The sequence below is a fragment of the Vigna angularis genome, chromosome 6 (assembly GCF_016808095.1).
Source record: "Vigna angularis cultivar LongXiaoDou No.4 chromosome 6, ASM1680809v1, whole genome shotgun sequence".
Taxonomy (NCBI): Eukaryota; Viridiplantae; Streptophyta; class Magnoliopsida; order Fabales; family Fabaceae; genus Vigna; species Vigna angularis.
Window position 1 is genome coordinate 9,503,345 of NC_068975.1, and position 17,513 is coordinate 9,520,857.

At 38.6% G+C, this 17,513-nt stretch overlaps 1 protein-coding gene across 1 annotated transcript; it reads left to right on the plus strand.

The window, feature by feature from the left end:
* Window positions 1-13,241: 13,241 nt before the first annotated feature.
* On the plus strand, window positions 13,242-15,772 carry LOC128197487 (uncharacterized). Its single transcript, XM_052879542.1, has 5 exons — window positions 13,242-13,310; window positions 13,413-13,461; window positions 13,545-13,640; window positions 13,701-13,785; window positions 15,732-15,772. The coding sequence occupies exons 1-5, from the start codon at window positions 13,279-13,281 to the stop codon at window positions 15,770-15,772; spliced, it is 303 nt and encodes a 100-aa protein (XP_052735502.1). The 5' UTR covers window positions 13,242-13,278.
* The last annotated feature ends 1,741 nt before the right edge of the window (window positions 15,773-17,513 follow it).

The following is a 17,513-nucleotide window of genomic DNA, read 5'->3' on the forward strand; positions in this document are numbered from 1 at the left end:
GGAACACTTCTTCTTCAAACTCAGCTGCTCCAAAATGCTTGAAGCTACCTCCATTCTAAGCTGCTATCATGGCCATGAGCTTCTTTCTTATGGGTAGTGTTGGACGGACATCAGCTCCTAAAGGGGAAGGAGGTTCCTCCGAGAAAAGCAAGTGTGCCACACTATTTTTCTCCCATAAATCCAAAACAATATTTAAAACAAAGAGGAAGAAAAGGAGTGTGCCCTCTCTTTGTACGTGCTGCCTCCACTAATTGCCAAACTCCTCTTTTAGGTGGCTAGACTTTTCCATGACCCTTGCTGGACATTACCCAGGACTTATCAATCAAAGAATAAAAGTTTATGATGTGTGGAGTGGAAAATCACGTATGGACATAAGCTTTCAATGTGGTCCCCTCCTTTAATTTCAATTGACCTTGTATTTTGTCCTTTTGTGTTGGCTATCTATATTGCCGTGGCTACTCTTCTTATGTGGCTTCAAGTCCATTTGTTTTTTTTTTCACAAATGAAAACCACGTTCCAGCCAACAAAAATGTGGTTGCCCCAATTTTGTTTAATGTGTTTGGTGCTACATCTTGGAGGTAACCGTGCACTTCTTTCCCATTTTATAATTGATTTCTCTTTTGTAAATAAAAGAATTTGATTGCTAGGTGCCAAACGTTCCATCCTCTAGGCTCTATTCTAAAGAGAAACACGGTACTTTTTTCCCCTTCCATCAAAGAAGCAACAAAAGGCTTTGTTCAAAAACTTAAATGGTAAGCTTGTGCATTTTATTTCCAACCGTGAAAAGCATTCAATGAGCCATGTACATTTCCAGCAATATGGTAATTTTCTCCCAATACCTATGACTTCTACTTACATTTATACTTTATGGTTTGCAGGTGTGTGGCACCTTGATCAAAGTCTGCTTCATCATGCCGCTTGAACTTGGATAGTCTTTATTATTAGTTATCGTTTATATTTGTTCTTAGAATTTAAATTTTTTTCCTATCTACTGAGATGTGAAAACTTGTAGTGTTATAGTGTTGTGGCAGCAAGTATCTTATGTAAAAGACTACAAACATATTATGCAATATAATTTGATATCTCCTTTTCAATTATCCTTCTCCAATAGAAATATCAGTGGTTAGTTTGACTTGATGTCATGAAAAATTTCATAAACTGCACCACAATGCAGGAGAGTAATAAAAAATCACATGAAATTAGCACCAAAGCAGATCATAAACTGCACCATAATTGGTTACTGGACAGCAGAAAATTCGCCCTTCGGAAATTACCGAAGGCTTTTGCCCTTCGGTAATTACCGAGGGCTTTTGGCCCTCGGTAATTATCGAAGGCTTTTGGCCCTCGGTAATTACCGAAGGGCAAAAGCCCTCGGTAAATGTTAGCGACAAGGGATTTACCGAGGGCTCTTTGGCCGTCGATAAGCCTTCGGTAATTACCTTTTACCGACGGTTTTGGGCTGTTTCTGAGGGCTTCTGGCCTTCGGTAATGCCCTTCTTTTTTGTAGTGGGAAGAGCAAAGCTGATATACAACATACGGCCAGCCAAGCAAACCAGCGTTTCCACTTTCTTTTAAAGCATGTTTTCCATATTTTACATGTGAAAAACAACAAACCATGTAGCTTCTGCACTTGAGCACATTTCAAATGTGCTTCACCTGGAAAACACAAACCATGCTAGTCACTTTCATCAGCACATTGGCAGCTTCTTTTGCACGTTTTAGAGGCTTCTCTTACTCTATAAAAGAGAGCTTCTTCTTCTTGTAAAAACAACTTGAGTGATATAGTGAATTGTTGCCAAATTGGATTTCCAGCCACTTCTCTCGGGTTCATTGCATTGTGCCACTATAGCACACTTATCCTCTAGCTTCCTTCCCTCTTGGTAGGCTTTCTGAGTTAGAGACTTCACTTACACACTTCCAAACACCGAAACACATTTTCACAAACACCTTGCATGCACCAGATCAACCATCAACTTCTTCCATTCTGCTACCACTTTCTGGTTCGAGGAGCTGCTCATTCTTGAAGATTGGAGATGCTTCCATCATTTGGTAGTCAGAGCCAGCATGCCCACTGATGGACAAATTTATGTACACCAAAATATGATGTCACAAACTTGTTTTTCAATCGGCAAGTATGACCGAATCGTTCAAGTAATAAACTTGGTAAGACCAAGTATCGTTCTTCCCAAAGGACTCACGGCCTAGTTTAGTTATGTGATTTCTTGATTAGCTAAGACTTAAAGACGAAATATTTGGAGTTTAATATGCAAGAGACGAAAATAAACATGTATGCATGAAGTTTTGATCAATGGCAAAAATCAAAAGATAAACACTTTCAATGGAATATATGAATGAATATGTTGTTGGGGGTCAATTTCATCTTATCCACTCTCATATATTTTAGGAATTCAACATTCAAATCATCATTGTTAATGCCACTCTCTAAAGTACCTTTCTAGAAGGCTTCTCCCTAATCACGAGTTCATACAATTCCTAGCATTCCTAATGATCAGTTCATAAGTGCAGGAGCTTAACGACAACCAACAAATTATTGGGAGAAATTCCCCGGATCGAGACTTCCCCGTACGTTCCCGTATCGACAAAACCAATAATCATGCATCGAATGAGTTAAACAATGCAAGCATTAAGCAAAGAGGAAAAACCCTAACTAATGATGAAAGAAAGCATAAATCTTAGATTTAGATGCAAGCATAAAGTCCATATATGAGAGCTTCAAGAGATTACATTGATTCCCCAACAAACATACAAGGTTTAGTTCACCATATTCATGGTGAACCTAGATGAATTACAATGAAAGTATGAAAGAATAAACCCAATAAAGGTGAAGAGGTAGCCTGAGCATCCAAGATCCTCCTTCAAAGGGGTGGAAGAGAAAGTGTTTGCCTCCGTTCTGCCAAAGATGCCTAACCCTAGGAAACCCTAAGGCTTATATATCATTCGTAAATTACAAAATTTTAGGTCCAAGCCCATTAAAGTGCCGCTCAGCGGTAAACTACCGCTCAGCGGTAAGTGCGTCAGCTCGGTTCTTCCCCTCAGCGGCCATTTTGCCCCTCAGCGGTCCTCCTGTGAACTTCTGAGTGCCGCTCAGCGGTAAACTGCCGCTGAGCGGCAGTTGCGGCTTCTCTTTTTGCACTCTTTGATTCCTTTTCTGATTCCCTCTCTCTCATTCTTCACTTCTTTCACTAAATTCACCTTAAAATCTGCACAAAAACACTGAAATCAAGCATAAACCTGTCCAGCTCTCTTATTTCTGAAAATATGGATAAAAGTATGATTTCAAGCTAGTTTCTAAGTCTAAAGGTTGCTTTTAGTATCAATTTTAAGCATGAAAATAACAGTTTTTCAACTGTTATCACAACCCCAAACTTAGAACTTTGCTTGTCCTCAAGCAAACAAAATGTAACTCAATCTCCAACCAATTCATATGATGGTTCACTCATTCAAACATCCTCTTTTTCAAGATAAATAACAACTTCACTCAAACTTATGACCAAGAGTTCATTCAAGATGTGCACATGCTTTAGTGTTCACAAAGTCATTTAAATTCCAACAAATGCTATTTTTCATGAATGATCAATCAATTAAGCATGGATGTTCATGTGCTTATGGAATATTTCCTCACTAGGTAAAGTGTTTCTCTCAACACACAAGTGTATAAGAGGTAATCACTCATTCACTCTACTATCACAATGTCACATGAATCAACTTTGCCTTTCATTTTACCACAATCAAAAACATTCACAAGCATTCATCATCACAAGGACTTTTCAATGGCTTATAATGTGGCTAGGCTAACAAGAAAATTGGTTTTTCTGGATCACAAAATCCTTGAGTTAAGAGAATCATAACAACACAATCATCTTATTCATTCCCAACTTTCTTTTACCTTTGCATTTGCATTGAGCTTTACTTCTTTTTCTTTTCTTTTCTTTTTCTTTTACTTTGCATATTCTTACTTTTTAGCTCTTTATCTCAATGCTTTTCTTTTCATGTTTTCCCAACAACCCCAAACTTGAACATTTAACAATACCATACAAGATCTTCTAGTTAACTCAAGGTAAAGATTTTCAATCAAAGGTTTTCAGTGTATGTTCAAGGCTAAAGGTTCAAAGGACAGAACACAACGTGTTCTCTTTTAGTAGGCTAACTTTATGAATTTGGCCAGTAAAAAGGGTTCCAACAAATGGCCTTGATCACATGATGCAAAACAAGCAATTGATTCAATCATAGAAAACCTGGGCAAAATCATTCATGCTTTCAAAGTAATAGCATTCAATCATACCAAAAACTCTGGAGCTCAAAACCTCACATATAAGCTCATTCACATTTGACATACACATCCTGCTTAATCTCACAATCACAATCATAATATCATGCATTTGTTCACAAAGCTTGTGAATCACCTGTATAAGCATTTTAATGTGCACATCTATCTCAACATCAATCAATCAATAAGCATCATCAAGCAGTACTTATCACACAATCACAGTTAATAGCAAACCATCATAACAAACCAGGTGTTCAATAGAGTACATCAAACCTAATCTAAAAACAAAAATAAATAAGTTCAGAAAACTTAAACCACAAAAGCATAATCATATGATAGCATTCATCAGTAAATGCTATCTCAGCTCCTCATCAGTCTGAGCTGTCCTCTGTATCTTCCTCTTCCTCCTCATCTTCATCATCATCAAATGCATCCTCCTCCTCAGCTTCATCTTCTTCCATATCTCTAGCTGAAGCTTCAGCTGCTCCAGCTCCTCCTCCATGTACTGGTTCTTCTGGCCAAGCTACTACATTGTGGAATTCATCCATAGTCCACCTGTGGGCTGGAGGTGTATCATACATCCCCACTATCATCTCAGCAGTGGCCACCTGCCCTCTGTGAATGGACTGCAACTGAGCACCTATAAGAGACATATACATGTCCCTCATCTGGAATGGTTCTGCTTCATGTGTATCAGCAAATGTCTGGCTCTGTGCTGGCCCTCTCTCTCTACGAGCCCGGCGTGGTGGAACTGGCTGAGCTACATCCTCACCTCCACAGTACTGTCTATAATAAGCCTCATCAATAGCTTTTCTTGGCCTCTCAAATGGTGGAACAGAAGTGTCCACCCCAGCTAACTTGCAAAGGTGAGTGATCAAAGAAGGATGTCCTAGCGGTGCTTTGTTGTTTGAGGTGTTAGCACATACACTAATTTCATCAGCTATCACCTGCCCAATATTAACATTCAAATTTCTGATAGCACAGTAGATGAATAGTGCCCTGCTGAGAGTAATATCTGACACATGTGAACATGGCTGAATGTTGGCATGAGAAAATGCCATCCAATATTTTGCAAGAGGATTCAAATCTATCCTCCTAATGTTAACCACTGAGCCAGATCTATTCCTTTGGAAGTCTCCTCCAGGTATACACAACACTCTCTCCACATCCTCAAAATCAGCACCTTCCTCCATGCAAAGAGCAAACTGATATTGCTCACCAGCCCATACAGTATCCAGGAAGTTGTTGATAGAATCAGGATCATACCTGATAGCATGGCCTCTGACATAGCCCAAATAATTCTCAACTGGATAATCACCAATCTTCTTTGCATTGGTGTAAAATTCCTTCACCACAGCTATGTTGGCAGGTGCAGGATAAGTGGCTAGCTTTCCCCAATCATTCCCTAACACTTGCTCTCCAAATTGAGGAGCAAAGTTAGGTATCATTCCAACCTTTCTTTCCATCAGAAGTCTCCTGTCCTGAACCACCCTAAAGTGCTTCTCATGTTTCCTAGAGAGGAACCTGCCAGAATGGGGTTGCTCTGGTTCCTTTTCCTTTCTCTTGGTTGCCATGGTTTTCAATCTTTTTCCTGATGAAGATCCCATTCCTACATTCAAAACACAAACAAAACCACAGAACATGATGTTAATCATTAGTAAAACACAGAACACAACTCCTTTCGAAGCTAAACCACCGCTGAGGGCCAGAATTTCCCCTCAGCGCCACCAGTGCCACAGTCCAACACACAAAAACTCAGAAAAACCAAATCTGGCAGAGTGCCGCTCAGCGGCATATTACCCCTTAGCGGTAACTCTGCAGAGTTTTGAAAAACCTATTTTAAAGCTGTCCTAACTCCACCCAAATGCAATTTTCAGTTTTCCAGTTCATGATCATGTAGTTTAATCGGTTCAAACATCAAATATATCATCAAATCATGCATAGAAATCAAAACCCCTAAATATTCATGCTTTGACAATCATATTCAAATTCAAGAACCCTAGAATGAACAAAATGCTTTTTACTTACTTGGGTGGAGATACTAGATGCAATGAGAATGCTTCCAAGCTAGAATGCTCTCTTCCAACCCCAAACTTTGATGGCACACTAGTGAAAAAGTGAGTGGAAGAGATATTTTCTTAAGAGGGAAGAGTGAAAAGATGTGGAAAACCTAGGAGAAGGTGTGTGGAAGTGTTTGTGTAGAGAAAAGCCTGGAAAGAAACCCTAAAACGCAGCTTGGGGTATAAAAATACCCTAATGGGCTCGGGTCCCGCTAAGGGGAACTAAAGCCCATTCTGCGCGAGTACCGCTCAGCGGTAAGTTACCGCTCAGCGGCACTTTCGTGATGTGCTCTTCTCCTTCTTTTCTTAACCTACGTGCCTCTTAACATGTCCCTCATTGGTTCCCTGCAATTCAATGTTTGAAAATGCTTATGCAAACCCTATTATGCAACTAAAACAAACAAAAACAATCAATCAACTGGGTTGCCTCCCAGGTAGCGCTTGTTTAATGTCACAAGCCTGACCCAAAATCCACCAACACCCATCAGTAGGTGTAAAATTTTCTTACCAACACCCATCAGTAGGTGTTACAAACTGAGTATCCATCAGTAGATACTTAACCACCTAGCATCCTTCAGTAGATGCTATATCCAACAAAATGTTTACAAAAATAATGTCCACAAAGTAAAAGTTACAAAACCAAAATCCAAATCAAAAGTTTGTAAATCACTGGGTTGCCTCCCAGCAAGCGCTCTTTTAACGTCATTAGCTTGACCCAGTAAAGCTCAAGTTCCTTCTTCTTTTTCTTCTTCCTACTGAACTTCTTCAGAAATTTGATCAAACCAGGAACCTGTTGCAGTGTCTCAATCATAGGAACTTTAATCTCCAATTTCTTGAAGATTTCCATTAAGCACTTAAATTTCTTTTCCTTCCTATGATTCTTCTTTAGATGAGGATGGGATTTTTCATATGATTTCTTCTTCTTTCCTCTCATCTTCTTTTTCTTCCTTTTTCTCTCCCTAAATTTTCTCTTTTTCCTTTCTTTCATTTTTTTCTTCCCTTTTCTTTTTCTTTTCAACTTCTTTATTTTCACACAAATCTTCTTTCTCTCTTCTCTCTCAACCACTTCTTTCTCTTTTTCTTCATCTTTATTTTTCTCACTCAACTCTTCTTTCTCTTTTCTCTCTATCTTTTCCTCATCGCCCCCTATTTTTTTCTCATTTTGAATCTTGTCACTTTCAGTGATAATGGCTTGCCCTTCCTCCTTAGGGTTAACTTCAATATTAACCTCATCATTCAATCTCTGACTAATGGAATGAAGCTGCATCTCCATCCTTTTACATGATTCTTCAATGCTTTTTTGAGTAGCGTCAGAATTTTTCAAAAATTGTTGAAGGGTGTCATCCAAACTTCCTGATAGAAAGGTTTGTTGTTGTTGCTTGTTAAATTGCCCAGTTTGTCCAGCTTGCCCACTTTGTTCCTGACCAATACTTGGGTGTGGTTTCCACCCTTGATTGTAGCTCCCTTGACGGTACTGATTGGTCATGTAGTTTACATCCTCTACGGCTTCAACTGGAAAGGCACATTGACCATTGATATGGTCACCTCCACACAATTCGCATAACTGGGATTGTACCTGTGCAACAGTCTTTAACTCTTGTGGCAATTGTTCAAGTATCTTTGAGAGATTCTCCAATTGTTGAGTTATTAACTTGTTCTGAGCTATCAAGGCATCATTGGATTGCAACTGTAGAACTCCTTTTTGTTGAATAGGAGCTCCTCTTTCACTGTTCCACTTATTATCATTAGTAGTCATGTTTTCAATTATTTCTGTGGCTTCCTCTGGAGTCTTCCATTTGATATTGCCTCCAGTTGAGGCGTTAAGCATCATCATGGTTTGTGAACCAAGACCTCCAAGGAAGATTAGGACTACTTCTCCTTCGTTAAATCCATGCGTGGGAGTCTTTCGTAATAGGCTTTTATACCTGTCCCATGCATGCCCCAGTGATTCTTCCATGCCTTGTCTAAATGAGGAGATCTCTTGCTTCCCTTTGTTGATTTTAAAGCTTTGTTGCTACCATTGTTGTTGTGGTTGGTTCTCAAATTGTTCGGCAGCTTGCCAAAATTGGCTTTGATCCATGCTTGAGTGAGGTTCCCACCATTGGTTGAGATTACTTTGGTAGAATTGAGTGCCCATATAGTTAAATTCTTGACCAAATTGCATTCTGCAGACATTAGGCACAAAACCCTAAAAACAATTGTTAGCACAAAAAGATATAAAAGAAGATATAAGATTCAGAGAATAAAATAAAATAAAAACAGAAAATAAAATAAAATAAAATAAAATAAAATGAAATAAAAACAGAAAAAATAAAAACAGAAAAATAAAAACAGAAATTCAAAATTAAAGTCAAAGATAATCAATAATCACACAAATTAACCAGTTAAACCACGAGTCCCCGGCAACAGCGCCAAAAACTTGATGGACAAATTTATGTACACCAAAATATGATGTCACAAACTTGTTTTTCAATCGGCAAGTATGACCGAATCGTTCAAGTAATAAACTTGGTAGGACCAAGTATCGTTCTTCCCAAAGGACTCACGGCCTAGTTTAGTTATGTGATTTCTTGATTAGCTAAGACTTAAAGACGAAATATTTGGAGTTTAATATGCAAGAGACGAAAATAAACATGTATGCATGAAGTTTTGATCAATGGAAAAAATCAAAAGATAAACACTTTCAATGGAATATATGAATGAATATGTTGTTGGGGGTCAATTTCATCTTATCCACTCTCATATATTTTAGGAATTCAACATTCAAATCATCATTGTTAATGCCACTCTCTAAAGTACCTTTCTAGAAGGCTTCTCCCTAATCACGAGTTCATACAATTCCTAGCATTCCTAATGATCAGTTCATAAGTGCAGGAGCTTAACGACAACCAACAAATTATTGGGAGAAATTCCCCGGATCTAGACTTCCCCGTACGTTCCCGTATCGACAAAACCAATAATCATGCATCGAATGAGTTAAACAATGCAAGCATTAAGCAAAGAGGAAAAACCCTAACTAATGATGAAAGAAAGCATAAATCTTAGATTAAGATGCAAGTATAAATTCCATATATGAGAGCTTCAAGAGATTACATTGATTTCCCAACAAACATACAAGGTTTAGTTCACCATATTCATGGTGAACCTAGATGAATTACAATGAAAGTATGAAAGAATAAACCCAATAAAGGTGAAGAGGTAGCCTGAGCATCCAAGATCCTCCTTCAAAGGGGTGGAAGAGAAAGTGTTTGCCTCCGTTCTGCCAAAGATGCCTAACCCTAGGAAACCCTAAGGCTTATATATCATTCGTAAATTACAAAATTTTAGGTCCAAGCCCATTAAAGTGCCGCTCAGCGGTAAGTGTGTCAGCTCGGTTCTTCCCCTCAGCGGCCATTTTGCCCCTCAGCGGTCCTCCCGTGAACTTCTGAGTGCCGCTCAGCGGTAAACTGCCGCTGAGCGGCAGTTGCGGCTTCTCTTTTTGCACTCTTTGATTCCTTTTCTGATTCCCTCTCTCTCATTCTTCACTTCTTTCACTAAATTCACCTTAAAATCTGCACAAAAACACTGAAATCAAGCATAAACCTGTCCAACTCTCTTATTTCTGAAAATATGGATAAAAGTATGATTTCAAGCTAGTTTCTAAGTCTAAAGGTTGCTTTTAGTATCAATTTTAAGCATGAAAATAACAGTTTTTCAACTGTTATCACCCACGCTTCTCTACAAGAGTTAAGTTGCTCTTACCGTCGTTTTCTAATTATCCGTGTTGTGCAGTTTTTCTTTCATCACTGTTTGATTTTTTTCTCACTTCTGTTGGTTTGCTTTCGTGTCTGTGCTTGTTGTACTTGTGTTTTCACTTTTCCTTAGTGTTTGTTCTTCATTTTAAACAGTGAAAATCGTTTGTTTCAGTTCATTCCAACTTTCAAATTCATTATCCAGTTTTGTCATAGTCATATGCCATATGTGCAGTGTTATTTCTGTCATGAAGTGTTAATTTTGTTCCAGCACTGTTTTTTTGTTTTAATTTGTGTTTAGATGCATGATTAGAACTATATCAATCCTACAAGGCAATGAGACAATGTCTAGCCTGGATGACATGAGCTAAACACCAGTGCAGAATTGGCTTTTAACGTCCCCCCATAGACGTCCGTCCACAAAAGCCCCAACGTAAATAATTGACCGGTGGCATATTCGTAAATAAGTGAAACTCTAGACGTCCGTCCTGGAGGGCGCGAACGTCTATAATATTATAGACGTCCGTGGGAGGGGGGCGGACGTCTACTAGGCTAAACAACTGGACGTTTCAACTCCCCATGTCAGCCCCTTGAACGTCCATCCTGGGAGGGCACGGACGTCTATAATATTATAAACGTCTGTGGGAGGGGGACGGACGTCTACTAGGCTGAACAACTGAACGTTTCAACTCCCCATGTCAACCCCATGAACGTCCGTCCTGGGAGGGCGCGGACGTCTATAATATTATAGACGTCCAGCCCCCCATATCGGACGTTTAAGGGGCTGAAGACAATTAATTCTCCAACCACCCTGTCAGCACCTTAAACGTCCGATATGAGGGGCCGGACGTTTATAATATTATAGACGTCCGCGCCCTCCCAGTACGAACATTCAAGGGGCTGACATGGGGAGTTGAAACGTTCAGTTGTTCAGCCTAGTAGACGTCCATCCCCCTCCCACGGACATTTATAATATTATAGACGTCCGCGCGCTCCCAGGACGGACGTTCAAGGGGCTGACATGGGGAGTTGAAACATCCAGTTGTTCAGCCTAGTAGACGTCCGTCCCCCTCCCACGGACGTTTATAATATTATAGATGTCCGCGCCCTCCCAGGACGGACGTTCAAGGGGCTGACATGGGGAGTTGAAACGTTTAGTTGTTCAGCCTAATAGACGTCCGTCCCCCTCCCACGGACGTTTATAATATTATAGACGTCCGCGCCCTCCTAGGACGGACGTTCAAGGGGCTGACATGGGGAGTTGAAACGTTTAGTTGTTCAGCCTAATAGACGTCTGTCCCCCTCCCACGGACGTTTATAATATTATAGACGTCCGTGCCCTCCCAGGTCGGACGTTCAAGGGGCTGACATGGGGAGTTGAAATGTTCAGTTGTTCAGCCTAGTAGACGTCCGCCCCCCTCCCACGGACGTCTATAATATTATAGACGTTCGGGCCCACCACCACGGACATCTAAAACCACCCGCGAATATCAGTTTTAAATCCCCAAAGACGTCATATTAGTGATGAACCGGACGTCTATAATATTATAGACGTCCGGGCCCCAGAGTACCGGACGTCTAACAATATTAATATTGGAAACGCGAACCCGCCAGCAGTTACGCTCACTATTCATCGTCTTCCCCCCGCGAACGCGGTCTGCGCCATTGATTTTCCAGGTGCGTTTTCTCTCTTTTGGACCATTTAAATTGACTTTCAATCTTATTACATTGCTCTGTGATGAAATACTTTTGATTTGAACCGATTAAAAATCGTTTTCGGTCCGTTTTTTTGCAGTCTCTTGCGTGTTCTTGGGCGGCTTCTTTGACTGTTTTTGGGCTACGTTTTAGGCCGTTCCCTCCTCGATTTCCCTCCCTTTCATTTCGAATCTACTTTTCAGGTTAGCTTGTTGGTTGAAAAATTTTTGTATGCATGTAATTGGGTTTTGTGTATGCATGTTTTTTACTCTAAAGTGTGCATGTGTTATTGGCTTTTGAATATGCATGTATTAGTTGTGTTATTATAACTATCAAATCATTGAGTGACACTTAGTTCCCGTTTGAAATTTAACACAAACGATTAATCTTTTAATCGTTTGTGTTAAATTTTGAATTGTCCGATTGGACAGTTTGAGAAAATTAATTTTCATAATTTGCAATAACATGTCAATTGGAGTTTATGGATAAGATTGATAAAATTTCGGTTCAGTACTTGTGTTGTTCTCCGGATGCATATTTGATTGTGGTCATCGTTGACTACTCTCATTTCGTGTATTTTGGAGACCAATGCGAAATGCTGCCGAAATCTTATCAATTTTATGATGTAGACTTCAATGCACGTGTCTGAGCAAATTATGAAAATTAATTTTTTTGAATGGGTAGGGCCTAACTTGGTGGGGGAGGCCATAGGATCATTTATTGCCTAGCCTAGAGCATTGATCATGTCCCACATCGCTACTCCACAAGTATAATTAACTTAGTATTTCTATGTTTATTCTTCAAATAATTGTTGATAACGCTTTGACGTAAATTCTTATCTTCAGTTCACACGTCCTCAGAAGCAGCCAATTCATGATACAGTCATACATGAAGATGATGACATGGCTGAAGCGGAGGATGATCCTCTATCAAAGCTAATGACAAAATTACCCAGGTTGAAGAAAGCACCATTAGAACTATACTGGGATTTGAGAGTATTTGGTCTTCCCCCACATGTGCCAGTTTATATCACATTATTTGATGCATTGGAGATGATTGGGGGAGACCGGATGCTGAATATTTCCATCATTCAGTTGTGGTGCATGTAAGATAGTCAATTTGGTCTTTCATATTACTTTTATTTACATTGTTATAGTTTCTAACAACTTAACTTTGTTGTTTTAGGTACATGGACACAATCGTTGTAGACCAAGGTCGGTCTTCCATGTACGGATTTGTTGAACCTCAGACCATTCAACCGTCTGGTAACACACTTCAAAACAGACAACATTATTTGCAAACATGGATGGATGAGTCAAAAAGAGATGTATACCTTGTGCCATACATTGAGGGGTAGGTGTTGTTATATGTGGTCAGTTTATTATTATAGTTTCCTTAATTAGTTGAATAACTATTTGTCCTTTGTGATAGGTCGCACTGGCAATTGATGGTCATCATTCCCAAACAATGTAAAATTATATGGTTTTGTTCGTTGCACAGGAGGATGAAAAATGACTTGAGAACCATGCTTCAAGGGTAAGTGTTTCTCCAAAAATGACTTTGAATTTGTTGTTCACCTTCAACTTTTATGATAAATATAGTCATATTAATTATACTTTATGTTTTCAATCTGTATAGAGTTATTGGTAAATCTCGTGGTCAACTGGTTCAAATTTTGTATCCAAAGGTTGTAAGTCATTTATAGTTTCTAATTCATTTTCTATGTTATTGAATGATCTAAATTCTTAACTATTTAGTTTGTGATTTTAGTGTAACCAGCAGCTAGATTCATGGGAATGTGGCTTCTATGTGATGTGTTGGATTAAGACCATCATTCGAGCTGTCATTACAGATGACTGGAATGAGGTAATGATGTATACCTTGAATACATTACACATCAAATTCATCTTCAAACATATTTTGCAGCGCTTCAAGAGTACATCGCCTATTCCAGAGGACACAATTAAACAGATAAGGCAGGAGTGGACCGCTTATCTTCTGCAAAGATGGAGTTAGGAATAGTTTTATTTCTTGTTGAACATTGTTTAGTTTTAGTTTAACTTTTATGTTGATAGTTTTGGTAATGGATTGAACTCCACATTAAGTAGAACTTTGTTTATATGAAACGCATATTTATATTATTGCAAAATTGTTCTGGGACATTTTTCTGCTTTTCAGGTGTGGTTTTATTGAAAAAATAAATCAATTTAAAAAAAAAACGCCCAGTAGACGTCGGTTAGTGCACAGTCGGACGTCTATAGACGTCCGACAGTGCACAAACGGACGTCCAACCCCCCAACCCCTACCACTAACAGTTCAGCCAAGTAGACTTTCGGGGGCGAGGCGCCGGACGTCTATATGGACGTCCGAGGGTTCACAACAGACGTCTATATAGACGTCCAGCCTGACACAGCAAACGTCTATATAGACGTCCGACCTGACACAACGGACGTCTATATAGACGTCCGCCCTGACACAACGGACGTCTACATAGACGTCACCCACAAAGACGTCGGGGGAACGTCGGACGTCAAAAGGCCTAAAGAACGGACGTCTAAAGCCCTTTCTGCACTAGTGAAAGCATCCAAAAAATCAAAACAAAAACTGATACTGTTTCACAAAAATCTACATCAAAATTCAATTCTGGTTTGATCTTGAGCAATCTGTTTCAGTCCAGAATTTTTGTTTCTAAAGCATGAGACAAGTTTCTTTGTTGTTATTAAGCATATCTAAAGTTATAGCAACTCATATTAAGTATTGAAATGCAAAATGCATTGCCTAGTTGCTTACAATCCAATAACATGTGTTGTCCAGAATTTCAGTCCAAAGCTATCACCGTGCTTATCTTCCTTGATTGGTATTAGGTGTTTTCACGTCTCTAGTTGATATTCTACAGTTAGATCTAGATAATAGGACTGTCCTAGAGTCTTTGCACCTGCTGTTTTCATTTTATTCCATTCAATTCTAAATTCTGGTGCTAATTTTTGGTAAAAAGTGTTGCATAATTGGTTATAGCTACTGTGATTTGGAGAATTTGGCTGTTTCAGTGCAGTTTAAACATTTTTGCAAGTGTATTTTACCATTTGAAACCTGTGTGCACTGTTCATTTGGTCATTTTTGAGCCTATGTGCAAAATCACTTCCTAAACCATCAATTTTGCCTACATTTTCTACTGCAATGTGATTCCTTGTTGTTTCAATGTTTAAACACTTTCACATTGATGATACAAAGTTGCACAAAGCATCAAATTAAGTTTCCAAACGTGTTTATGCAGAATCACCCATTAACCCATCAAATTTTGTTCAATTTTGGAAGTGAACCAGTGCAATTCTGCTATGGCTTTTGCCTTTGCTGTTTAACAGTCTGCAAACCTTCCATATGATGATATAAACTTGCTTGAAGCTTCAATTAAGCCTTAGAATCACTGTCACTCATTTTTGCCACTGAAAGCACCATTTTCATATCACTTTTTTGGTGCAGTAAGCATATTTTGTGCTGTTTGAAATTTGCAAAACTTTAATATTCATTTCTGGATTGGCAAAAGCTCGTTTCAAGTTTCCAAATACAATTATATGATTTAAAGAGTGTCCTACATCCATAAAAATCAAGAGACAACCAAGCAATCCAGTTTTGACCCCAAAACCTGAAAATCACAAAATCTGAAATTCATTGGGGACTTTCATCAAACAATTTGCAAAATTATCAAACAGTTTTACTACACCACTTTTGGCTCTTTGTTTTTGCTTTTTCTTGATTTTTTAATTTGTTCTAGTGCCTCTCCTAGGTTCCTTTTGTGTCCCTCTTGTGATTCAAAGCTTAAATTCACTTGAATTCAACTTTTTTGGCTTCTAAATTGTGCCCAAAATATGTTCTGCGAAAATTACATCCTAGTGCAACTTCTGTTTTGTTTGTTGATTGGTTTGGTGTTTGCTTTGGTGCTGTGACATAATGGTGCAGCTTCTCTACCTCAGATTGCTGTTAACACTCGGCAAGTGTAACCAAAACGTATCAAGTAATAATAAATGGTAAGACCAAGTATCGTTTCCCAAAGGACTCACGACCTAAACAATTATGTGATTTGTTGATTAAATTGGACTTGTGAACGAATTCTTGTAGGTTTAAAATGCAAGTACTAGAAAGTAAATATGAATTCATGTATTGATCAATTGAACAAAAGAAGCAAAAGTGATTGAAATTATACAATGATGATGTTGTTGGGGGTTTTCAATTCATCCTATCCACTCTCATGTATTTAAGAATTCATCTTCTTCTTTAATGTTAATGCCACTTTCTAATTTACCTTAAACCCAATGTCTTGGTGAAGAAGGCCTACTCCTAATCACTAGTTTACAATGTCTTGTCTCCCTAGCAATTATTCATGCATTACATTCGCACAGAAGCTTAAAAGCAATCAATCCTCCTATGCTTATCTCTAAGCAATATTACTATTGGGAGAGTTTCTTCATGTCTAGATTCATCTATATGTGTCCATACAAATAAAATCAATGATCATGCAATTGAATGAGTTAAACAAAGAATGCATAGAGTATAGAAGAAAAACCCTAACAATTAATGAAAGAAAGCATATGAATTAAAGAACCAATTCAATACATGATAGTTTCAAAGGACTACATTGATTCCCCAACAACAATGAAGGTTTAGTTCACCATAATCATGGTGAAACTAGATGAAAAATAATGAAAGAATGAAAGATAGAACCCTACAATTTGAAGAGTGGAGCTTGAGCATCCAAAATCCTCCTCCAAAGGGTGAAGAAATAGTGATTTTGCTTCATTCTGCCAAAAGATACTAACCCTAGGTCGACTAAAACCTTATATAAACTCTTAAAGATTATAGAAAAGTGGCCCAAGGTCCATTAAAATGCCGCTTAGCGGTAGTTTCCGCTCAGCGGTAAGTGCAATTCTTCTGTTAGACGCTCAGCTGCAGTTTTGCCCTCAGCGATGACTGCGGGTCTTTAAAGTGCCGCTCAGTGGTAATTTCCACTGTGCGATACTTGCGGCTCTTCTTTTATGCACTTTTTCTTCCTTTTCTGACTCCAACTTATGGCTACTTCACTTCTTCCATTGAATTCATCTTAAAACCTGCAAAAACAAGGGAGACCAAGCATAAAACCCATCCAACTCTCTTATTTCAAAAACGTAAGCAAAAGCATGATTCAAAGCTAGTTTCTAAGTCATAAAGGTTGTTTTTTATGTCAAATTTAAGTATAAAAATAACAGTTTTTCAATTGTTATCACAACCGCAAACTTAGAAATTATCTTGTCCTCAAGCAAACAAGATGTAACTCAATCTTCCACCAATCCATACAATGGTTCACCACATTCAAAACTCCTTCTCTCAAGACAAGTAATTACTCAAATCAGCTCAACACAAAGACTTCAATCAAAATGCACACATGCTTCAGTGTTCGCATAATCACATAATATCCAACAAATGTTATTCTCATGAATGATCAATCAAATAAGCATAGATGTAATTATGTGCTCATGGAATTTTTCCTCACCAGAAAAAATGTTTCACTCAAACACACAAGTGTATAAGAGGTCACTCATTCACTCTACTATCACAATGTCACATGAATTAACTTTGCCTTTCATTTAACCATAATCAAACACAATCACAAGTAAGTATCATCACAAGGGCTTTTCTATGGCTTATAATGTGGCTGGGCTAACAAGAAAATTGGTTTTTCTAGATCACAAAATCCTTGAGTTAAGT

Bases quoted from the DNA above. Each gene is read 5' to 3' on its own strand.
- LOC128197487 (XM_052879542.1), top strand. From the start codon at position 13,279: ATGAAAAATGACTTGAGAACCATGCTTCAAGG. The intron at 13,311-13,412 runs GTAAGTGTTTCT...CAATCTGTATAG, and splicing joins TTGAGAACCATGCTTCAAGG to AGTTATTGGTAAATCTCGTG. The intron at 13,641-13,700 runs GTAATGATGTAT...CATATTTTGCAG, and splicing joins TTACAGATGACTGGAATGAG to CGCTTCAAGAGTACATCGCC.